Here is a 25,872-nt window from a genome sequence, read left to right as displayed (position 1 = left end):
GCATGAATGGAGTGGAGCTCAATACTCATAAACATGTAGAGTTTGGCCAGTAGAAATGGAGAGAGAGGAGCAGACTTGCTATTGTTGCAAATATAAAATAACAGTGAGATCTTAAACAGAGTTGGCACCCTTCTGTTTAGGATAGTGCTGTAAATCACCTTGGTGAAGGTTTCTACTTCTTTTTATTTTGCTTTTCTGTATTTTTTTTTAAAAAAATGTTAAATTCACTGAAGAAAAACATTATGATGAAATGGCATGGACACATTTCAATCAGAAGAAATAACCTTGAAAGCTTTGCAGGTTAAAATCTTCATTATCATACAAACAACTGTATTTGAAGCCTCAGAGGCTTAGTAAACACATGATAAAATACAGCTTCTAAAATGTTCACAAAGTTGCATTATTGTATGCTGAGGATAGCTGGGATTTAATCATTCTTCTTAGTATTCTGAATGTTGTCAACAGCCATTCCTGTCTATTTTTGCTGCATTAACACTTTACGACTTCCCTGAGAACAGTCATGGGTTTTACCTCAGGCTGAGTCATCGGAAGACTTGTAAAATGTTTGAGTCTTCACTACCAAAGGAGCTCAATCTATTTTTAAACAAAATAACTGGGCTCCATTGATTACTATTGTTTCTTCAGTGTGTGAATTGTAGGTGCTTGGTATCTGTTAAAAAGACACCTAATTTTAAGTGCATGATTGTGGATTTAGTTGCCTGCCAGCAGGCAAACAATTGTGCTTTTTCCTTTTAGTGCCTGGGTTTTTGTACTGGGAACATGTTTCTTAATTGAGCAAAAGTATTTTATGTGTTTTCTTTGCTACAAGGGAGATAGAATCCAGAATTTTAAATAATTTTTTTTGCCAGATTTCTCAATTACAGCAAGATGTTAATAATCTCTCAATTATTGCACGGCCCTTTTAGTGTAAATCACTGGTTCCCTACCAGGGGTCCATGGACCCCCAGGGGTCCGCGAGAACTAAATTAAGGTCCGCAAAACAAAGTTCTGAACCCATAATAAATTAATATTTTCAATTAAAAGTTCTCTATTATAAAAATATATATATTCAAATATTATTCTAAGTTTAATGTTTAACTAACAGTTATGATTAAAGTTTATTTTCTAATTCTCGGAATTTTTATTTTGAACCTTGGGGTCCCTTCACCGAACAAAAAAGTCCTAGTGGTCCCTGGTCAAAAAAAGGTTGGGAACCACTGGTGTAAATAATCCAAATAAATGATGAAGATCTTGCTATGCGGGGTTCTCTGGTCATGAGAAGTTTGTTCAATGTCTGGCAAAAGTATAACCTTTCCTGTGGTAAATCTTTATTATGAAAATCATTCCGGGTGAAACTTGCTAGGCTATGTTAAAATTTGAAGTCTAAGCAATCAGTGAATGTCTACAAAATATCATACTTCAAAATGTTTATTTCAGCATTTCTCTCCCCCTGGTCATATTTAGCCTGATTTTAACTAATACAAAATTTCTCCTTTGTTACTCACACTTTGATTGTTACATTTGACCTATTTTATGGATGGTCACTCTTTGTTCCATCGTGGGGTACTGGCAGCTTTGGCTGGTGGACTCCCTGGCATCACATCCCTCTCTAAACTGTGCCCCCTTAGTCACCACCCCCAAATCTCCAGGAATTTTCCAGGCTAGAGGTGGCAGCCCTTCCTCTCCCAAACCAGAGAGTTTGGGTGAAAATGTTTTGGTAATATTTCTTTCCTACAGTCTGAAGAGGTACAATCCATTTAATTCTGCTCCATGGGGTGACCAGCCCAAAGGCTAGGTCCTATTTTCTTCAATGTGATTTAAGCTGCTAGCGTGCTGCCTTGCAGGCTTTATTTCACTTGTTTTATTTGTTCATGCACTGAACTGACAGTGCATTTTGGAAGTCAACATAAATAAACGAACACAGAAACCCACACATTCTGTTAACACACTGTATTTATTTCTTTTGAAGGTATGTATAGTATCTATGTATACATGTCAGGAGGGGGCATTGCTAGCATTGGGAAGTGAAAATGTTGGGGGCAATTACTATTGCTGGAGAGTTCTTATTGTTCCTGGGACTATAGAACAAAAATTCGCTGATAATAAGGTAACCCAAAAAATTTGGGTACTAAAGAATATATATCTCAAATTACTTTTACAATAGCTCAGTGTGGCATGCGATGAGTTTTACTTTCCTATTCCCTCTTTTGTGTTTTGTGACAGCTGCATGTGGTGGAAATCTTACAGGCCCAGCAGGTGTTATTTTATCACCAAACTACCCACAGCCGTATCCTCCTGGGAAGGAATGTGACTGGAGAATAAAAGTAAACCCTGATTTTGTCATTGCCTTGATATTCAAAAGGTACCATTTCTCAAGCCATGCTTTTCTTCAACAGCAGCACGTATTTTTTTTAAAATGTCACATTTAAAAATTACATCATTTATCACTTCATAGCGTTCCTAATTACATTTTTTCTAGCTATGTCCTTCAGCCTCTATATCAGTACATTTTGTATCACTGCTATATGATGACATAAAAGCAGACAAGAATATAAACACCATCTTGCTGGATCATCCATCTAGGGCAACATTCTGTTTCCAAGAGTGGCCAGATTCCCATTTGCAGGCCATGAAGTGTAAAGGCCTTCACTTCACCCAGCACCTGCCTTCAAACGTAAAAGTTACCTTTCACTTGCTGGGCTAAATAGCTTTTTCAAAATCCTAATTTCATTTTCTAATAATCCTTAATGTGAAATTTGCCTTTTTTCTGCCTCTGCACACTACGTTCACATTTCTCCATAGAATTATCCCCAATGACCCCAAGATCTCTTTTCTGGTTAGTTATATGAAGTTCGGAACTCATGGAGCATATGTGACATTAGGAATTTTTTAAAAAATGCTTTAATTTGTTTTCTTTAATAGTGCTAAATTAGCAAATTGACTTTCAGAATTTGATGATTCTATGTCATCTGTCAGATAAATTCCTTTTAGGTGTACTCAAAGCTGTGCTTTTTAAACTGTTCAAAACAGGGGTACTAGATCCCCCTATATATTTTCTCAACAGACTGGGTTCACCTCGTAATCAAGCTTTAGTCCTGTCATTACTGTCTACAGGTTTCCTGCCTTCCCCTTTTGCCATTCAGGATATTTTCTGGGCAGTGGTTCAGTGTCTGGGATTCTTTTGTGTCTAGTATGTTTCTACTCTCTCTTTTAGAACCATATATTGACAGAAAAAGGAGGGAATAAGTGCTATGTAGGACCTCAACACAATAATAATGATGATGGTGATGGTGATGATGATTTGTATCCTGCCCTCCCCTAGCAAAGTCGGGGTCAGGGAGGCTAACATCACAATTAATACATATTAGAATACATACTGGGTGGTAGTTGGCTGGATCAAGAGGATCCAGTGATGGCTTAAAAGAGTGGTATCACCACTGCCTCCTTCAGTGTTCCTGGGAAGACCCCTGAAGTCAGGGACATATTTATAATGTCTTCCAGGGAAGCTCGTACCCCCCCACATGCTGGCATTGACCAACCAGGAGACAAGTGGTTGAATTCATGGCTTACATGGGCAAAGAGTGGTGGATTCATCTAACACAGCAGCTCAGGTTTTCCATGACATACATGAGCCCCTTTTGTAGCACACAATTTGGAAATCACTATCTTAATTAAAAAATATATAAAGTGTCTTGTCACCCAGACTTGCTCCATAAATTGTTGGGCAAACATAGCACATGAAAGTCGACAGGAGAATTCTTGCTAATTTTCCTACATGTCTAGAGTCATAGTTAGCACATACATACCTGGGTCATTTTTTTTCTTTAGTCCTAAGCCACTGTATACTTTATGTATATTTCTGTAGTAGGTGACCAGTTGTTCTGTGATATTTCAGCTTTTCATTGTGTTTTTATTTGAGAAGTTCACTAAAAACTACAATAGCAGATTCAGAATCACAACAAATAGAAGAAAACTCAAAATGCTGCAAACCAATATTTATTTGCAAAACTTCCAAATAACCTGAAGCATTTTGAGCACAAACCATGTTCTTCAAGGAAATAACCCTCCTCAATCTAGAAAATTATGGGGGGAGCATACTCTGTTGTTTCACAGTGTGTCATTTACTGCATTATGCAGCTCAAAAAAGTGTTGGAACTTTTAAAGTGTATATTGGCTTGGATCCAGTGGAGTGTTTCCACAGCTGGAAGAACACAACTTTCTCACTTCCCCCCTGCTAGTTCCAAATACTCCCCCAATGTTGCTCCTATGGGACCAGGAACCCCCAGAAAAAGCATTTCAGGGGAAATTTGAAGATGCAGAAGAAGGGAGGAGAGAGAGGTTTCAATCTGCTGACAGAAACCCTTCTATCCATGGAAACGCTCCATTGGATACAGTCTACTGTCTTGTGTGGGTTTTCCTCTTTTGTTGCTATTGTGCTACATCTAGATTATCCCCAACAAATATTGGGAGGACATGGAGAAACCGCATCAAAATTATAGCCAATTTTAAGATTTCTCTTCAGGTGATTTTTTTTTTTGGGGAGGAATTTTGAGAGAATCAAGAGAAAGTTTGCTTAGGGAACATTGTAAGAGGTTTGCTACTAGTCCCTGCCTGTCCAGGAACAGGGCAGTTGGTCACTGGTTGGGAGGCACACTCTGTCACAACTTTTCATGAACCTGTTGAACCTGCTGTTGCTCAGTGGTAGAGCATCTGCTTGCATGCAGAAGGTCCCAGGTTCAATCCCCGCATCTCCTGTTAAAGGGACTAGGCAAGTAGGTGATGTGAAAGACCTCTGTCTGAGACCCCAGAGAGCCGCTGCCAGTCTGAGTAGACTATACTGACTTAGATGGACCAAGGGTTTGATTCAGTAGAAGACAGCTTTATGTGTTCATGTGTTAAAATAAGGGTATTGGCATACGGAGGAATTCCAGATGCATATCAGGGCACTCAGGTTGGAGTTGTCCAGCTTTTTATGTGTGTCTGAAAAACACTGAAGACCTTAAAGCTAGATTCGAATCCAGTAATACCTTAGAGACCAACAAGATTTTCGGAGTATAAGCTTTTGGGAGTCAAAGCTCCCTTAGTCAAACTGAGGACCGTAGATGTCTAGCTATATAATAGTTTAAGAAGGAAAATTTTTTTGAACATAAACGCATCACTGTGTGACAACTGAAAATGAATTACAGAATGAAGTTACATTTTACAATATGCAGGTGTTTTAGGTCCTGGAATAAAAGAATGCTTTATTATGCAGCACATTACAAGTGTTAGAAGAAATATACCATCAGAACACTGATGACATCAATTATTGGTTCAAAGAAGAGATATCTTATTTTCTTGGTTCTCTGTTTCAGCTTCAACATGGAACCCAGCTACGATTTTTTACATATTTATGAAGGAGAAGATTCCAACAGCCCTCTAATTGGCAGTTTTCAAGGCTCCCAGGCTCCAGAAAGAATAGAGAGCAATGGCAATAGCCTGTTTCTGGCATTTCGTAGTGATGCTTCTGTTGGCATGTCAGGATTTGCCATTGAATATAAAGGTATATTTATCAAAATATATATCATTGCATTGAAATATAAAATATAACATCTTTTTATCTGTTCATTGTTGAAATAAAGTTTAGGACTTTGAAAGACTGTTCCAGGTCTTCTGTGTTGTTAGCTAACTTTGGATCCAAGAATTAGAATAATCCCACTAAAATATCAGGGACTCTATTAAACTGGTACAAGTGTTATGGTAACATATCAAGTGCTAGTAAACAAATGAAGCAAGAAATACTGATTGCTACTAGAGTTCTCCCTCAGCAAGGAAAGATAACCAATCTTATCAATGACAAAGACCACCTTCAACCAAATGTGAAATGCGCAGAGGCCTGGCTTGTGCTTCCAAAGAATGAACTCCCAGTTCTAATTGCAGCATTGTTCCTCCTACCCAACCTGGAACCCCAGTGATTTTATGTAGCAAAATAAGTAAGGCAGTTTTACTTACAAGAGCCTTCTGTTGAGGTTAACTGCTGTTGATCAGGATGGCCACCTCTGAGAGAGAGATTTATTGTTGTCATCAATTTTTTAATGTGCAATACCGTAGATGGTAATTTAATTTATGTATTGTTTTACAGTTCCTTTTTAAATGTTGTAAACCACCTTGAGGCCACCTTAGTGAGCAAAGACAGTCTAGAAATATTTCTAATCATACTATGTTTCTAATCATACTTCAAGTCCTTCTGAAGACTTTATATTTATAGATGCAGTGAGACCAAAGTATAATTCTACAAAAACCATAAAATTAACTTCTTAATCTTTTTTGTAATTTTCATTTTTAATTCAACTACATAAATATCTGTGGTTCAATAAAATGCATCTCACATTTGTTAGTTTGATGGTTGCACTCCTATGCTCTGTTAGTGCCATATAAAAATAGCGGCTGCTGTTGAGGGAAGGTCTGATCAATACAAGGAACTGGTGTACATCCCCTTAATATATTCCAATAAAGCACACATTTGAGTGCAAGTTATTTCAGGATTGATTTGCATACATGTTTGTTTATTTCTCAACAGCTATATCAAATGAGGATCTTACTGCTTTATCTGGCAGCTGTTCCTATCCAATCAGAAGATATGCATTTGCATAATATCTTTTAAATTATTTTTTCTGTAAGGATACCATGAACCTGCTGATTCCTCTTGTCTCATTAGTTGTTTTTCTTTGCTTAAATTTGCTTACGGAGAAGGTAATGCTGTAGATTTTTTGTAGAAACCCTCTCTTAATGTAGCTGAAATATGTGAAATCACCCAAAGCATGCTTCCAAGAGAACTTGCAGTGTATTCCTAAGCTTTCGTTGAACGGGGACGGCAGGGAGGAGGCACCGCTGCGGTGCCTCCTAAGCAGTTTCCCACCCGCTGAAAGCTAGAAAAAAGCCTTTTTGTAGCTTTTTTTCTTTTAAATTGGGGCTTTTCACTACATTGAGAATAGCAAGGTTGTGCCTGCTAAAAAGCAGGTGCAGCCTCGCTCTTCTTGCCGCCGGCATACCCAGAGCTCCTCTCCCCAGCACGCCCCAGGAACGCCTCCCGGGATGCTCCTTGGAACGCCAGCATGGGCCTTTATGCTGGTGGGATGCCGGAGGAAGGCCCCGTCAACATCCCTGGCCGAGGCTGTCACGACAGTGGCTGGAGACCACTAACGCCGGCGTAAGTAGCCCGGATGCCGGCACGGAGCCCCCCAACACCAGCACAGCCCATTCTTGGCCTCTTGAGGACTTTTGTCAGGAATGTGCTGTGAGTTATCAACGTAGCTCTGAAGAAAGAAAGCTAAAACAATATGACATTTTTAAAATGTAGTCAAGAAGTTCATATTATCTGAAAAGGTGACAGGCAGCCCAATCCTAAAGCCTGGAAGGTGACACAACAGCACAACAGCAGCACTAGTCCACTCCTTGTGGGGAGAGTTCTGCAATGGCCAGCAGTAAAATAGAGACAATTAGAGGCTGCCGGTATCCAGCAGTGGTGTGGCAGCAGCCTGCTGCAGTGTAGGGGATGGAGTGGGGCCGTGATGGACAGGGCAGCCACAGCCAATGAGGGGGTCAGAGGCATGGAGGGTGAGCCAAGCAACAGACCCAGCCCAGGAGAGTAGAGGTGCAAGGCCAGGGAGCCAAGCTGCCAATCAGTAGAACACCCTCACCCCCTTAAGGGACCAAGGTCAGCCCAATCCCCTGGACAGCTGACAGGCTTGGTAATGGCTCCAGCCTTCTTTGCCCACTCCTACACACACACCCAGCCAGGTCTGTGCCCACATGAAGCAAAGGGTGTACAAAGCTGAGAAGGGTAAGGGGTTGTAGTGGCTTGTGTTCAGCTGCAACAACCTTCTGCTCACCAGTGACTGTGCAATGCAGCAGATCATCAACTCTGCCGAGGGTGCCCCCACACCAACCCCCACACCACCCCTGATTGTGGCAGAGCCAGAGGGGGGGCTGGCAGGGGGGCTTTTGGTTGGGCCCCCGAAGTGCTGCTGACAGGTCCCCCAGCAGCCTCTCCACAAGCAAGCAGCCACTCCAGGTGCCCGGCAGCCACCATCATGGAGGCTAAGAGCCCTTCCATCCAGAATCTGACTCCAGACGAAGGCTTCCCACTACTCTTGACAGCTCTCCAGCTGCTCCCACTCGATTGCCACCCATGTGGACAACAGGGTGGGGGGATGGGCTGAGCTGGGCATGAGGAACCTGTAAGGGTTCTGAACCAGGATAAGTCAGCCACAGAGTACGTGGACTTTGCTCTCCCAGCTGGGCGTTGGTGTAAAATGCTGCTCTGTGCTTGCGCCGCTTGCTGTCCACCTGGCAGGTAGCTGTCAGATAGCATCCTGTGCCACATGCCATACCTTCTGAGGTTTTGGGAGACCTGGCCGGGGTTTTTAAAGGGCAATGGGGCTGCCATTGGTTTCTGGGTAGGGGGCTTGGTCCCTCCCTTAGTTTGCATTCTATGTCGTTTGGGTTCATGTGGGTGGGGCCACAGCAGTGGGGGCAGTAAAAATAAACTTAACATGCCTGCCAATGTGCTATGCCACCATGTTTGATGGTGCACTGGAAAAAGGGGGCATTCCTGGGCCAAAAGGGAACAGGGAACTCATTAACATGTCACACCTCCTGAACTTCCCACTTTTATGCTTTCACAGCACCCCGAGTCACAGATGCACCAGAGCACAGCTGCCATGCTGCTGCACCAATGCGCAAAAGCAGCGCTGGGGCTTTGTGCTGGCATAAATGACCCTTATGCTGTCATCTCTGTGAAATATGCTGGCATAGGGGTCAGTCCACCCCCTCTCCCCCTTCGGCCCCCTCCTTAGGATTGCTCTGTAAAGCGCACTGCTCCTGCAAAATATTTAATGTTTAAATATATGCATCCGTTTAGCCTCTTAACATTGGAAAATTTAGCATTTTAAAAAAATATTTTAGATGGCCAAGACAAAGGTGCTGTAAGATAAACACTTGCCAATCAAAAGATTTGAATGACATTAATAAATGTGTAGAATGTTTCCCTGTAATTGTCAATAAAATACCTGTATCTGTATAATCAAATTATTTTAAATGCATCAGCTATAACCTTGAAAAATTATACCTTAATGATGCAAATTATGTATCAAACATCAAAACAGATAATGCTGATTAATCCTTTAAGTATTATGTATTATTCAAACCCCACTGTGTTTAATTTTTGTTATTTTCTACCAATAAAAAGATGGATAATCCACCCAAAGCATAGGAGGCAGTGAAATTAAAGCATACATTTTTGGAATAAAACCTCTTCAAGTACATGGGTGTAGTGTTTCAATGTCCTTCATAGTGCTTTTTTCTCATACTCTAATACTATTCAAAGAAAAATAAATCATGAATCCTAAATTTAATGTGAATATTTTATATAAGTTAAAATTATTTTGTGTGTGCAGAATTTCCTTTTGTTTCTTTAAAGACAATCCTGAATTCCTGAGAGTGTATTCGTAGTGTAATTGTTATTACGTTGTACTTGTTGTGACCCATTTTTGGCACAGGGTGCTGGATCCCATACTTGTACCAACAGAATGAGTTCATGTTTTAGTTTTCACAAGAGTGAAAAAGTGCAAGAGAGAGAGGATGTGATTCCTATTGAGTCTCTCTTCTAAGTATGGTCCCATGGGCCACATGGCATCATGGTCTGAAAGACCCCTGATCCTCAGGGATGCAGGAAGGAGAAGGAGGATTTCCTCTCACTGAACATGACTTCCTCACCTCCTCCCACTTGCAGTAGGCCAAATTACCCCCTGAAAGTTACTCCTGGGGGAACACTTTGGGCTCCAATGGGGGGAGGAAGGCAAGGAAATCACAATCCATGGGCTAAAATCTTTTAAGATACTGAAAAGCTGCAGTGGATTCAAGCCAATGTTTATGAATTATATAGTATTGTATTCCTCACAACTTATGGTATGTAGGAAACCACACAATTTTTTGGGGGGGGAGGAAACAAGGCACATAGGGTGTGTGTGTGTGTGTATGTGTGTGTGTGTATATATATATATATATATATATATATATATATATGTGTGTGTGTGTGTGTGTGTGTGTGTGTGTGTGTGTGTGTGTATGTATGTATAAACCCTATGTATGAACATAGATAAAATGCATTAGAAACCTAAAACCAAAATTTAAAATCACTACTCAGGACTGCTGTTAAACGTAACCCAGTGCAGTCCTGAATAAAACTATCTTTGACTGCCTCCTAAAGATTGAAAGTGAGGGGGTCAGGCATACCTCCTCCCATAATTGTGGGCTGCCACGGAAATGGCCCTCTCTTGCGTATCCACCAAACAAGTTTGCCAACCCAGGGCTTAACTGGGGAGCGGCTGGGGATGGCTAACAGGACCCCAACTCCACAAACCAGGCATGCTCAAACAAAGACACACAGACACAATATTGGGATAAAACTTCCTCAACTGTATTGGTTACAGCTGGGGCTCTAGGTGAGTTTGAAGTCCATGCTTCTTTGATTGATCAGACAGTCAGGAGGGCCTCTCCCTGTGATATTAATTCTCAGGCAGGAACATATAGGAAAAGACGATCCTTCAGATAACCTGGCCCCAAGCCATGAAGGGTTTTAAAGGTCAAAACCAACACTTTGAATTGGGGGCAGGAGTGGATTGTAGCCAGTGTAATGGCTGTAATATCAGGGTCACATTATCCGGGTAGCTGGTCCTGACCAGCAGCCTAGATAAAACATTCTGCATTAGCTGGAGCCTCCAAACACTCTTCAAGGGTAGTCCCAAGTAGAGTGCTTTGCAGTAGTCCAAGCCTGAAGCTTTGCATTAAGCTTCTTTTCTGCTGAGCTAGGCATTACCTAGCTGAGGGTATAACCTGTGTATGTGAAACTGATGCCAAAATTTTGAGGTGTTATGGGGACAGCATGCAAGTGCATCCGTTGGACCTGTCGATTTGAGGACATGGGAGGTGTCATTTCAACTGCTAACAATTTTACAGGACTCTTTTTCCATCAGTAGGCATCCACTCCTACCTAGCTGTCTTCTCTGTTTGGCGTACTTTACTCATACGTGGAGTGATCAGTACTAAAATGAAGATTAGTGTTCATAGCACCTCCATTTGTTTCCTTCATGTTATTGTACAAGTACTTGTGGACTGGCATCCTAATGCTTTATCTCTCCCTGTTTGTTTTTTAATTAGAAAAACCACGAGAAGCTTGTTTTGACCCAGGCAATATAATGAATGGAACGAGAATTGGATCAGATTTTAAACTTGGCTCAAGTATTACTTACCAGTGTGATTCTGGCTACAAGATTATTGATCCTTCCACTATCACCTGTGTGATTGGAGTCGATGGAAAACCTGCATGGAACAGAGTTTTACCAACTTGTAATGGTATGTATTGAATCTGAACATGTCCCTTTCTTTAACGGTGGTATAGGACAGGCCATTTCCTTTTACTGCCCCCTTCTACAAAAGCAAGCAAAGAGAAAAGGTGACTAATTATGTAAAATAATTCCATTGAATTGTTTAATATTAAGGGTTTTATGTATGCCTAGTAGTACATTTGAATTATTATTGCAGAGGGGTGTCAGTTTCTGCCACTTCTTAAAATGAAGGAAGTGGTAGAAACTGACACCCCTCTGCAATAATAATTCTTCAGTTACAAGAAAATGAAAATGTGCTCCAGCAAAATGTGGCAGTATAGTTCAGAAGGAAGAAGGGCTTGGTATGCTGTACTAAGTCCCTTTTCATTTTCTCTTTTTAATTTTTTTTTCTGCTGTGCTTTTGTGACCGTTTAGTTCCTGAATTTTTCTCTCAAGGCAGGAAAATCCTGAAGCCTGATCATTACAAGAATGCAATTATCTGAATGCCATGTGGCTTTTGTCAGTCAGTAGCAAACCACATGATGTGCCATAATGTTTTATCATTCTGTAGAGGAGTCAGGAGACTGGTATCTCTGTGTATGTTTAATAACCATCTATCCACTTGGGGTGTTATCTCTTGAGATAGTGAACAAAACACTTCTCACGTAATGGATCTTTGCTGCAGCTCCCTTTTCCCTTGGAAGATTCCACCAGAAAGTTGGGAGAACTGTCAGAAGCAATGGCCTTGGACTCACCTGGGGTTGCATTTGTGGCCCAGGGTTGGGAGCGGTTGGAGGGAGACTGATCCTGCTGACCAGCAGTGTGTGTCCCGGAAGAGGCAGGGGCCTCACAGCCCAGCCAGCAGCAGGTGTCTGTGGTGGGCCTGGGAGAGGACGTGGAGTCCTGGAGTACCTGTTCATGCCCTTGTTATGTTGGTCGCCCCGCCCTTCTCTTACTTAGCCAGGCTGTAGCCAGGCCCTTTCCCTCATTCTCTTCCATCTCTTCCACCCAACTACTCTTGTATCTTGGTTTTTATGGTGGGGGTGGGGGGTCATTTGCATCTATTTTTGTTTTCTGTTACAGCTGGGATGGTGGTTTGGGCATTAGGATGGATCCATTTGTGGGGTGAGGCTGTGCCTGTGAGCTTGCCTCCTCCATTTTGAAGACTTCTTTATGAGGTCTTGGGGAGTGGAGCCATTCTGCGGCATGCCTGGTTCGGGGATTGTTGGCTGGCTCTCTCCACCAGGTGTCAAGGGAACCACACAGTGACTATGAAGGATCCCGGGGCTAGCCACTCTGCACTTCCTCCCCCAGCAAGCTGGGGGTCATGGGGTATATCGGGTGGCAGACGGGTCACCCAATGCAGGATTCATCCCCATGCTGCACCAATGCTCCTGAGGTTGTGTTCCATAAAGCTGTGGCCTACTTTTCCCCAATCGGTTGTGTGTGGCTTGTTGATGTCCTCCACCACCCCTATCCCTCCCTTGCCCCTGGGTCCACAAACAGCATAGGATGCAGAATAGGAGTTTGAGTGGCGAGAGGAAATCAGCAGAAATTGTTCCCTCTCATTACACAAGTGGAAATGTCCTTTTACGCATGAAATCTGCAGACTGGATCCAAACCGATACCGTACGGTTTGTGGATCTATTGTTAAATCTTTGTGGAATGTTGTTAAAATGGAATTACAAGGGTTTCTTAAAATGTTTATAAAGATTGTTCACCCTGATCTGGTTAGCCCAGGCTAGCCTGATCTCAACGGAACTCAGAAGCTAAGCTGGGTCGACCCTGGCTAGTATTTGGATGGGAGACCTCCAAGGAATATCAGGGTTGTGATGTGGAGGCAGGGAATGGCAAACCACCTCTGAAAGTCTCTTGCCTTGAAAACACCACCAGGGGTCGCCATAAGTCAGCTGTGACTCATTGGCAAAAAAAAAAAAAAAGATCTCTTTTTAAAGCCTTGACCTTAAGAAAAACAGTTCCACCGTTCCTTAAATAATATTGCAGGGCTCCTTAAAGAGTGAAGAATGTCTTTCCACGCTTCTCTGTTTTCTCAGTTCCTCTCAGTTCTTATACACAATGTCATACTCATCAAAATCTTTTCATTGTTGCTGAATCAGCTTCTATACTCATATTAATAGTAATATAATAATAATGAGATTATGAAAAGGAGGTGATGGTCTGAATACTTTATCTTAAATAAATATTAATGCTGTTCAGAAATGTCTCATATTTCTCAGTGCTAACGGGTGATTTAATTGTGCAAGCCACATATATTTGAAGGTTTTTGATTGATCATTGTATAATGAAAGTGTAGAAATCAGAATTTTTTATTAAGATACAAGTCTTCATGTAGAGCAAGGAACAAAGTGCAACATATTAAATATAATTTGTTGGTGTAGGAGGTTGAATTTGCATATGGAAGAGCTGTACAAGTATTGAATGAATAAAGGTCCACGGCTTCATTAATGCTTACCAAAGAGGATCTGTACCAGGCAGTTTGAAATAGTGAACATCTCCCCCTAGCCACTGAACTTTGGATCAAGGAACTGCAATTTCTCCAAAGGAGTCCCTGTGATACTGGTCTAAGAATGTCCTCACTCCCTTTCACAATCCAATTATTGCATCATGGTTCTTATTAGACTTCCCTAATGTAGACTAAATGACCATCCAGGAGAACGTTTTAAGACAACATACCCAACACACTATCAGCAATCACATGTTTTTCTTCATTCATGTGCAATATGGAATAAATATAAAACTCCTGCCATGGTCAATTTGAGTCAAAGATAGAAAAATCCAACTCTATTTCCCCAATATGTGACCAAGAACTTGCATCTTGCATTGTGGGGAGGCTGGGTGGTCCAAAGCAAAATCCAAAGAGAGCAGGCACCTTTAAATTTTGTACATATTGTAGTGTTACCAGCCCATAGGGTTGACAAGCATGGCCTGGCAACTGGTGGAAGATGAGAATGTGGAAGGTTACAGACTCTTGAGTTTTTGGCGAGTGCTAGAGTGTTGCTCCTTGTGCAATGATATCACTTCCAGGTCACACCAGAAGTTGTGTCATTGCATTGGCAATGACGATCATGCCTCCCCATTTCTCCAGACAGTTTCCTCCCACCCCGCAGCTGATTGGCAATGGAGTCAGGGGGCAGGAGCTCTCCCGCCATAACCAGGTCATGTACAAAACCATCTCGAACAATACTGTGGAGAGGATAAGGAATAGCACGTGTGGTACAGCCATTCTTCTCAATCTTGTAACTTGAAATTATTTAGATTTTAAAGTAGTGAATGAGTCCACATTTTAAACGTCAGTAGAAATGCAATTATTTATTGGGAAAAGCCTTGGCTGCAGGAAAGACTTTATCCTTTGGCAAGAATAGATGTCTCATTGCTAACAACTCCATGTCTGTGTTTTGAGCAAATTATATCATAAGGAAAAATAATGTATGAACTGGGAGACTAAGATGCTATTACTTTGGCGTAGCAGCTCTTCTGATGGAACAGCTCTTCTGTCTGCAGAAAAGGGAGGGGATCACCCCTCCTGCTGCAGACTCCCAATTTGCTCCCCCGCCCCAGTTTCCTTCACCTCCAGTGAGTGTTAGGAGCAAAATTTCCAGGGGCACAGAAGTCTGCAATGAGAGATGGCAGATGGGAAGTTGCTTTTCTCTAGAGAGGGTCTGCTTAGAAGCCAAGCCATTCTTTTCTTTTCCTCCCCACCCCCCAATTTTGTTGCTTGAATGCCATTGTATTGGTGTGCAAGTAAGACTGAAAATGTGCATACAGTTGTTGCCCCCTTAGTTAAATAATACTGCAGTTTTCCAGACAAAGCAGTCAGAAGACATAACAAAAAGTTATCCTAATCCATGTGAGAATCACAGACATGTATGGCCTTGACATATACATGTTTTCTCCACCCCCCAGCAGTGTTTTGAATGTCATATATAGAAGCTGATATTGATAAGTTCTGCCATGTACTGAGGATTCAAGGCTAAATTACTATGGCTTGGATCTGGAGTAGTGTTTGCATGGATTTCCATCCATGAAATGAGATTTGACCTTTTTTCTATGCTGAAGTTACTCCTGATTTTCTTGGGAGCTGATCCCATTTTTACAGTTATGGAGTCAGTTAATTTTCTTCTGCATGTGGCTTAAACAATGAGGATTGTGAGGTGCCCCCTTTGTTGGCCTGTGCCCCTGGTCCTCTGCCATGGTCTTGGAGGATTTCACCCGGTCTTAGAATGAGGTGGACATCTCAACCGAGCAGCTCCAAATCCCCTGGTTGTTGGGTGTAGCTTCGTGAGGCAGACCCTCCAGCCCTCTTCCTGGCCGTTTGGCATTTTATCCTCTGTTCTATGCCCCACCCTCCTTCCCCATTGCTCTTAGCTGGGATCTGTCTCAGCTGGGCAGCAATCTGCTTTTCCATCCCCCACTGCCCCCGCTCCCTACTCCTTGCTCAGCCCCTCTCCCGCCAGGATGTCTCCCACCTGTGGTCTTCGCTGCCCACTGGCCGGGTTGCCTGCAAAGAGGTCTGCCCCACTGATTCCTCTTGCCCTGTTGCCTGATGGCTGCTTCCAGCTGATTCCTGGGGTCTCCTCCCAGCCGGGGGGCAGAGACATGTCTTTCGTCTCTCCCCTGCAGCTTAGGCAGGCCGCTGGCAGACCAGCCGGCATCTGGACATCTCCTGGGCTTGCAGATGGCTCTGATGTTTCTCCTTAGAAGAAGAAGAAGAGTTGATTTTTATATGGTGACTTTCTCTACCACTTAAGGAATAATCAAACTGGCGTACAATCACCTTCCCTTCCCCTCCCCACAACAGACACCCTGTGAAGTAGGTGGGGCTGAGAGAGCTGTGACTAGCCCAAGGTCACCCCGCCGGCTTCATGTGTAGGGGTGGGGAAACAAATCCAGTTCACCAGATTAGCGTCTGCTGCACATGTGGAGGAGTGGGGAATCAAACCTGGTCCTCCAGATCAGAGTCCACTGCTCCAAACCACTGCTCCTAACCACTGCACCACAGTGGCGCTCACTGCTGGCTCTTATTGCTGCTGTGGTTTCTCACCTTCCCTGCCTGACCCCCCGGGGGGGGGGTTACTTGGCTGGTTGCTTTGTCGCCTGGTAGGTAAAGGGGCAACACTTCAGGGCAGTTCGGTGAGGCGGGCCCTGGACAAGGATTTTCAAGGGACAGTGCTGTTGTCATTGGAGTTGTTATTGGTGGCATCACAGCACGCCCATTATTTTTTAAAGAACAGCCCTTGAAAAGTGGACTGGAGGTGGGTGGGACAAGGAAAACCGATAGAAGCATTATTCATTAGTAGAAAGCTGACTCAAAATCAACTTCCAGAAAATGATTGAGGTAAAAGTAGTCTCTAAAGAGCAGGGGAGGACAAAAAACTCAAAATGAAAACTTAAAGCACAAAAAACATGTGCGGAAATCAGGGGATAAACCAAAGCAGCATGGGGCTAGAACCAATTTAAAAAAAAACATGTGGAAAAGCCCTTTCTCTTCTCTCCCTGCTGCTGTAGCTCCAAATGCTGTTGTGGGAGGGGGGCATTTTATGCTGCAGCAGGAAAGGGAAGTAAGAAAACTATGTTCTTCAAGTAGAAATCCTTCCACCCATGAAAATGCTGCCCATATATTTTCTTATTAGAAACAAATCTGATGATAGTTTTCACTGCCTACCCATGCCTTTTCTGATCTGTAGTCTGTAGGAATATAGTGGATATCTGTGGTTCTCTGTTCCCAAAGCAAATTAGAAAAAGAACAAGAAAGGAATTATATTTGCTTTCATGGATAAATGTCCAAAGCAAGCAGTGGTTTTGCACATTTTTTTTTGCAGGCCAGTGAGGGGGGTGGGAGTGGCAATTCACCATTGTACTACTAAGCCAGTTTCTGCAGCGGTAATTCACAGCGCCATTAGAGTTGTGTTTTTGAATGGTCAATTATGCTCAGCAGCTTTCAAATGTGTGTTTTAAATTGAGAAGTAAGCCATATAGTGCATAATATATGTGTATATAGTGTATAATAATGGTTCAGGAATTTCAAACCTTGTGTATCTAAAGTGCTTTTCCTGCTTTGGATGAAAATATACTGTCCCAGTGAAAATGAACTGCAAGGAGCCCACTACCATTCACATTTCTTATATGTTTTGTGTCATATGGCACACTGTTATCAAAAATTAAAGGATTAATAGCACGTCTTGTAAGAAATTTTCTTCTCTAAAATTTTCTTCTACACAAGGATTTAATTACTAGATCAAATCAACAATACTTTTGATATATATCGTTCTGTCAACAGCTGCCAGACAAGTACAAAATATGGCTGTCTGCCAACTGATGGAATAAACCAATATGAAAATGCTACAGCAACTTTGAAATAACTCCACTGGTTATCTAAGGAGGTTAAACTTATCTTTCTTTCTATGGGGGTGGCCGCAGCGCTTTTCTCTCAGCCCCTAGGGCCTCCAGCACCTGGCTCCAGTGCGCAGGCATGCGTAGCACACCCCATTCCTCCCCCTTTCCCTCCTGCCCCAGGAGCTCCTTTCCCCAGCTCCATGCCTGAGCACAGGCTGTGTTGCATCCTACACTTTGTGTCCAGGGAGGTCAGAATGATTTTGTGGCTGATGATTTTGATGATGAGCCGTTAGCTATGGAAAATCTCAGTGGATTATGTATTTAACCCTAGCTAATTTACATTCTTCATATTGGTGGTTGTTACTTTTTCAATTGATTTTTGTAATTAATGCATGCTGGCATGTAATGAATCTTAAAGGCTACAGAAGTTAATGGTGGAAATAGCTATCCTATGCCATTTGTCCTCAGCATTTGAGAATCTGAGGAGTTCTGAATATGAAAGTCTGTCATAGTGAACAGCCAGTGGTAGAATCTGAATTGTTTTAATCTTTGAATTGGTTTAGTCTTTCTTCAGAAACCATCAAAATTAGAGGCTATTGCCACATCTATAAATGAGTTAAAAATACTTCAGTTTGTTTGCCTTTAACTAACTGCCAATCTGTTTCATTGGGTGACCTCATTTTGAGTCAGCTTTGTTTTTCCTCATATTGTCTTCTTTCTCAAGTAAAAATCTCTTTAGCTTTTCTTTTTAAAGAAGACATTCTAACCCATGATAATTTTGATTGCTTGTTTCTGAACCCTTTTGTCAGTTCTACAAAAGCTTTTTTGAGATGGGGTGACCAAAACCGCATTCAGTGTGGGTACGCCCTATATTTATATAATAATGTTTTGATCTTTGCTGTTTTATTTTCAGTCTCTTTCCTAATAATCCTAACACTGAATTTTCTTTTTCACTGCCACAACATGCTGAGCGAACAATTTCAACAAGCTTGCTACTGTGACCCCAAGATCTCTTTTTCTGAGTAGTGACAGCCAATTTAGACTCCATCAATGTGCAAAGGTCTATTTGAAGTGCATCACTTTGCACTTACATTGAATCTCATCTGTCATTCTATTGCCCAGTCACCCATGTTTCTGAGAGATATTTTTTAAGCACCTCACAGGCTGTGAGAGATTGTACCAAACTGAATAATTGGGTGTCACCTGAAAACCTGGCTATTTCGTTGCTCATGCCTTACTCCAGATCATTGATGAATAAGTAAATAGTAATGGTCTCCAAACAGATCCCTAGGGAATCCTAATATTTGTGTACTTCTTTGTGGATAGGGATGTTATTGAATTTATTGACAGCTCTAGTTTCATTTTAAAATTGTTCCTTTTGTGTATTTGTTTATTTTATAGTCATGCTTTCTTACTGAGATTCAATGTCATGAAAGAAATAACTGAAAACAGAAAAATTGCCACAAAAAATTGGCAAGATGAAAATGATCTTTTTGACCATGCACAAAAGTGAAAAGAATTGAAAAAAGACATATTTGTATATCCCAAACTATAAAAAAGGCAACTTAGTCCTATGATTAGTGGACAATTAGAGGATGACATTGTGTGGATGTTCGGGGGGGAGGGGGGATGCTGCCTTTTGAAAGCCAAGATGGAGTATAAACTCAATGTGCATGCAGCGTTAGTGGAAGGGAGTTAAAGTATTAAAACCAAAATAATTAATAATAATTGTAGTAGTAGTAATAATTTGCAGAACAGATAAATGTGTATGTATGTTTGTCATCATTTAAGCATTTTTTGCCCTGGATTTAAATTTATTTGCTTCTTCTCACACTCCTGCTTCCTCTCCACTTTTTGTTTGTATGAGAGTCTTCATTGTTTTTTGTTTTCTTTCATTTATTCTTGTGGAAATGGCTACATGGTTTCCGATATTACTGGAAGTCATGGGTGATATGGAAATAATGAGCAATTATCTAAGTGTACTTCTGTAAACTACAGACATTTAGTCAAGTTATTCACCCTTGCAGACATATAATGACATGAATGTTTTGGCGGCAACATATTCTCAAAGAATGTGAGTAGGTTTTGTTGCATTTGGAATCTGTTCTTCCAATAAGCATATGTTTATAAAATCATACAGTTATAAAATGATTTTTGAGCTTCAGTTTAGGGATTTGCAAATCCTTCTGTTTTACTTATGTGTCATCCAAAGAATTCAGGACTTTTTTCTACAAGAAGTGATATGCAGTTTTCATGAGGATAGGGTTTTCTGAATTGTTTCATGATAGTTTCTATGATAGTTGCTATGTTATTTTAGATGCTAGCATTTGTGCACATTGTTCCCCATTCATTTTAAGAGACAGGGGCTTGGGGGATTTATCCAAATCATATCTATCCATATGCAATAATTTTAAATTTTAAAAACAAAATGAAAAACCTCAGTGTTCCCTGGGGTAAACGACTTAATTTTAAGGGCTGACTAGCTTGCTAATACATGCAGAGATTTCCCAGATTTGTTATACATTCTGAAATGTTAACTAACTGACTTGGTATTTCATAGGTGTTGGACTATTCCATCTTTTCCTTCATCAAAGATTAAATAATGTTCTACTGCATTGCTGTTAATGCAGGTACTGTTGCATTACTTGTGTGTAAGGTGCGGTCAAGTCACAGCTGATTTATGGCAACCAAGTAGGGTTTTCAAGGCAAGAGACTTAGGCCCTGTTCAGATTACCATTCTAAACCGGATGTCATCCGTTGTTGCCCCATTTTGGACTAAAGTGATACAAAGATGGGTGTTCATACAGCTCATTTCAATCTGTCTATGAGTCATCTCTAAGGCCTCTGGCCAGTTCAAACAGTGCTACGATTTCCCCCCACCTTTTTCCCCAGGGTGTTCTTTTCCAGCTTTTTTTTAACGTACTGAGAATTGCGCTATAGCACTATAATGGTATAACACTATAACAGTACCATTGACATGTCTACTGCTGTTTCCAGGAGAAACAGGAGAAGAAAAGCAATTCATTGGGTGGTGGCGGATCAGCACAACAGCTATAGCACAAATCTCAGAAAGTTTTTTTTAAAAAAGACGGAAAAGAACACACCAGCAAAAAAGGCGGAAAAACAAATGTGGTCCTTTTGGAAGCGGTCCAGGCAGTTAAAACAGCACACTGGAGCAATTCAGAAGTGCAAGGAAGAACTGAAAATGGTTGAAAGCAGTTTTCATAAAAACCAGCTCAGCCCCGCTTTGCGAATGGTACACAAGCGTCTTTGAAAAGGTAAAAAAATCTGTTAGCAGCCAGGAGCCAAACCAGTTGTGTTTGAACTTACACAAAAAATCCATTAGCAACCTGCTGCTCAAATGGATTATAAAGGCAGTTTGAAAAGGGACTAACAGAGGTGGTTTGCCATTGCCTTCCTCTGCATAACAACACTGGTATTCCATGGTGGTCTCCCATCCAAGTAGTAGAAGAGGAACAGTTGGTTTTTATACCTTGCTTTTCTCTACCAAAAGGAGTCTCAAAGCAGCTTACAAACATCTCCCCCCACACATAACTGGCACCTTGTGAGGTTGTTGGGGCTGAGAGAGTTCTGAGACAACTCTGGCTTGCCCAAGGTCACCCAGCAGACTACATATGGAGGAGTGGAGAATCAAACCCGCTTCTCCAGATTAGAGTCTGCTGCTTTTAACCATTATACCATGCTGCCTCTCCAGGGCTGACCATGCTTAGCTTCTGAAATCTGAGAGAACAGACTAGCCATCCCGGTCAGAGCTCACATTGCTTAAAGTTATTAAATAAATACATGTACTGATCAACGTAAAGTTGAATTAATTTTGCAAGATCTTGCATAGTATTGCCATTGCATTTATGGGTCTGAATTTAATTTCAAGAAACCCATTAATATGTGGTTGATGCCACCAGCTTTCTGCAAGCAGTACCAAATCAGTCCCTGTCTTACCCCCGATGACCTCTTAAAAGCTGGTGAAGGGCTTTTGTGTAAAAATCCATGGGGGCTGGAGGCTGAAGTGAGGAAGGGAATTGGACGAGATCAACGGTGCTCTGATTTCCATCAGTGGTGTGTCAGTTAAACACAATACTATTTTAGGACTTTCTTCTGGCAGCAGAGAATATGTAGTTTACACTGTAGGAAGTAAAAATAATGGATAGTCACTGCAAAACTTTCTGGGCAAAAAGAATCTAGTCATCAGATGCACAGTACAACAGGATCCAGGAACTTAATTCCAACAAACTGATGCAGAGTTATGTAGGCTGCCAAATATTCAGTCTGAATACTTCAGAAATATTCAATTTGAAGGTTGTCTTAGATTTGCCTCATTACTTGTTGGGATAGCAGTAGTGCTCAGGGGGTTTTCTTTTTTCTTTTTTGGCTGGTAATGTGTAATCTGTGGCCAGTGGTCCATCTAGTACAGCACCCTGTCCCAGAGCATGCTTCAATTATCCAATCCACAGTAACCTCACATAAAAATTACTGTACTGTGCCCTAAGTGGACTGCTCTTAAAAATGGTTCAGAAGCTTCAGCTTACAAGAACTACAGCTCTTTTCAAAAATAAAGATCAGCCATAGAGAACATGTTTTAACTGCTTTAGTTGAACTGCACTGGCTGCCCAGAAAATTAATGGTTTAATTGGTAGTTCTTGTCCTAATTGATGGTCCTGAGCTTTTAGTGTGTCTAAGAATATCCTCACCACATGTTCTTCTCCATCCCTTCAAAAAGAGGGATAACGCTTACTCCATACCCTTTTATTCTAGTGGGGGCCATATTTTAGAACTTTCTCTTGGGAACAGGGTTGCTAGGACCCTCTTTGCCACCAGCAGGAGGTTTTTGGGGTGGAACCTGAGAAGGGTGGGGTTTGGGGAGGAGAGGGACCAATGCCATAGAGTCCAATTGCCAAAGTGGCCATTTTCTCCAGGTGAACTGATCTCTATTGGTGTTCTGGCCAGTCAGGCGGGCAGGGCTGCTATTTCAGCACTGTGAAGAGGGAGCTGAGGGCGAGCGTGGAAAGAAGCAGAGGAGGGAACAGAAGCCGAGACTTCTGCAGCCTGGCGGCTGCACTAAACAGAAAAGTCAGCGGGGTAATCCAGAAGTCAGGCCCTTGTCTTGTACTTATCAGAGGATAGGCAGGCAAGTCACAGGCAAGTCAGTCATAGTTGTTGTAAATCCAAGGTCGAATTCAGGCAAGAGAGTAACCGGAGTGGAGAATGGCTGAGGGCAGAGTTCAGTACATTGCATCCACATTGCAGCTGTGCTTTGCCTCACCTTAAATCTGGTCAGTTATCAGAGTGAGGTTGGTCCTGATATCAGTCACTGTCACCTTCAGCCAGTGTAATATGTTTACATCTCTGCAACCTTGCCAAGTGTCTTTTTTCATTAAGCATCTTTCGCTGTTTCTCTCTCCGGAGACCCATGGGGGAGATTTCCTGTTCTAAATCTTCAGCTGTCTCTGCCCCTCTGGCCTCCGAGGGCAGCTGGAATCCCTCAACCTGACTAGACGTTGAAGCATCTAATGGCCCCTTTAATCCAGCAACCAGTTCAGACAGTTTGTCTGCTGCATTTACAGGAGGAGTGGCCAGCTGTTCCAGCTCAGCCTCTGATGCCTCTGAGTCAGTCACGGGCGGGGCCATGACAATCACCTGGTGATCAGTTGTAATAGCAAGAGATCGCCAGCTAGTACCAGGAGGTTGGCAACCCTAATTGGGGATTAATCACCTGATCATTTCCCCTCTGCCACTTTATTACCGAGTAAAGACTTTATTATTCAGGACTTCCGGTGGTGCCGTTGGAGAGAGCACTCCATTTCCCCAGGTTGTCCTGGGAGAAATCCAAGTTTGCGTTATTTTTGGGGTACATAGATACCCCAATCCGACCCTTGCAAGTGGGTTGGAAAGCAGGAACTCCCTGCAGCCCGCAAACGCGGTTTGACCTCCTAGGTACTCTGAGGGGGCTTTTTTAAGCCCCTCGGAGCCCTGGACGCCGGTCCTGCGAGGGCACTAGGGAAGGACATCGCCAAAACGCAACTTTGGCAGCAAGCTCTACCCTCCACCGCCTTAATACCAACATAAGGACTACATAAAGAAAAGAACCTCACCTCTTGACACCCAAGTGAGTACAAAAGAACTCTTCGTCTACTTACTAGAAATTTGAACAGACGGGGGGCTGATAAGAATATTTCTGGGACCCCCACCCCTCCATAATCCGAACTGGAAAAGTTTGATCTGAGTTAGTCATCGGGATTAGCGACAGGAGCCTTATCGGATCGATCAGCATAAACCATAACAAAGAGTCGGAAGGATACCTTTTAGACTGACAAGAATTATCACCAATGAGAAGGTCCGAAGGAAGGGGAGGGTGATCTCTCTTCCTGATTTTCCGGCGAATTCCTGCCACGTTTGCAGTAAGGGAGTGCCTGGAACGGAAGACTCTCTATAACACCCTCTCTATCATTGGAACTAAAACAACAGGAAGTAGCCGCGGGACTGAATATCCGTCGCACTCGAGTTACTTTCAAATCATTCCTGAAGGAATAACCATCGAGAAGAGGCGATAGAAGGTCTGCAGCACTAGTAACTTCCTGTTTACTTCCTGATTAATCCGATCTAGAGCGACCGAAAAAACTCACTGGTATTTTAAAACTTTAAAATGCAATTTTAAAGCCAATTTCGACTCTTTTCAACCCGAAAAAATTATTAGGCTGATCTTTGAACTATCATCTTTTAACCAGCACCTTAAAGGCCCTGTCGGTGGACATGCATTTTACCAGCTTTTTTTGAATGTAAATGTCTCGACCCCGCTCTGGCTCACTACACAGCCCTGCCTATACTAAACTAAGGGACTCTTTACAAACCTCGACCATGGAAAAAAAGTTACAGGATATGCTAACTAAACAAACTGAGGCAACAAATAAACAGTTTGAACAGATGTCTACACAGATGGCACAGTTGACTTCTATGATGACAAATCTTGGTCAAGCATCCCAAGCTATTAATCAGAAGTTGGATGTGGTCACTGGAGACTTGAAAGAAGTAAAAACTCAAATGATTGTTATGAAGACAGATATGCAAGCGATGGATGTATCAATTAAGAAAGTGATGGATGAGCACAAGGACACAAAGAAAAAATTAACAAGCCAAGAAAAACAGATTGAAACAATACAAGCGGATCAGATGGCGGCAAAAAATCAAATGGCAATGATGGAGATGAGAGTGAAAGAGACCAACCTTCGTATACGCAATTTTCCAGATATGATGGGAGACAATAAAGAATCTGCAATACCAAATTTGGCCTACTTATTTCAGATAGATGAACAAGAATTAAAACAAGCCATTAATAGAATATACAGGATACCACTACCTGCTAGAATGAGAAGATCTAAGCCAAGAGATTTGATGATAGTGTTCTATGACACCAGAGTTAAAGACAAGATTATGAAGATTCATTATGAAAATCCAGTGTCAGCAGGAGATTCCTCTCTTATACTACTGAAGGATATTCCAAGGCATCTACTTTCACAGAGGAATAACTACAAAGACTTTGTGTCTATACTGAAAGCTAATGGCATCAAATACCGTTGGATTATGCCACAAGGTTTGGCTTTCACCTATAAGGAAGTGAAAACGACAATTCTATCCCAAGCAGATGTGGGGAAATTTCTGAGAAAATATAAAATGGACCTTAAAGAATTACCTGGAGAGAAGGAGGAAGAAGAAGAGGAAGAAGAAGAGGTACAGGGTGCAGAAGGTGGTACCAAACTATAGACTTTTTATTTTGCTAAAAAACACTACATTATGGCAAAAGCAATTTCTTGGAATGTAAATGGACTGAATGAGAAAACTAAAAGGGCCAGAATCTTCAAATATCTACAGAAATATAAATACTCCCTAATTTGCCTACAAGAAACCCATATAGCTTCAAAGCATAAAAAATACTTGGAGAAACAGGTGCTTGGACAAGCATTTATTGCTTCTGCTAAAACTAAAACAAAGGGAGTGGTAATCTATGCCCACCCCAGTCTCTGTCCAGAACTAGTATATAAAGACAATGAAGGAAGAATTGTAATTATCAGAACTAAAATATTGGGACAAAGGACAATAGTGGTTGGAATCTATGCACCCAATGAAGGGAAAAAATCCT

The 25,872-nt window shown here is 41.9% G+C and overlaps 1 protein-coding gene across 1 annotated transcript in view; it reads left to right on the top strand.

Annotated features, from left to right (window-relative positions):
* CSMD1 (CUB and Sushi multiple domains 1) overlaps positions 1–25,872 on the top strand; it is a 439,588-nt gene that overhangs the window by 229,249 nt on the left and 184,467 nt on the right. The window contains exons 22-24 of the mRNA XM_056856290.1: positions 2,224–2,362; positions 5,355–5,542; positions 11,200–11,394. Of these exons, the coding sequence (XP_056712268.1) occupies positions 2,224–2,362; positions 5,355–5,542; positions 11,200–11,394 (522 nt within the window). The remainder of the gene's footprint in view (positions 1–2,223; positions 2,363–5,354; positions 5,543–11,199; positions 11,395–25,872) is intronic.

The sequence above is a fragment of the Euleptes europaea genome, chromosome 10, assembly GCF_029931775.1.
Source record: "Euleptes europaea isolate rEulEur1 chromosome 10, rEulEur1.hap1, whole genome shotgun sequence".
NCBI lineage: Eukaryota > Metazoa > Chordata > Lepidosauria > Squamata > Sphaerodactylidae > Euleptes > Euleptes europaea.
This window is presented reverse-complemented; position numbering and strand designations above follow the sequence as displayed.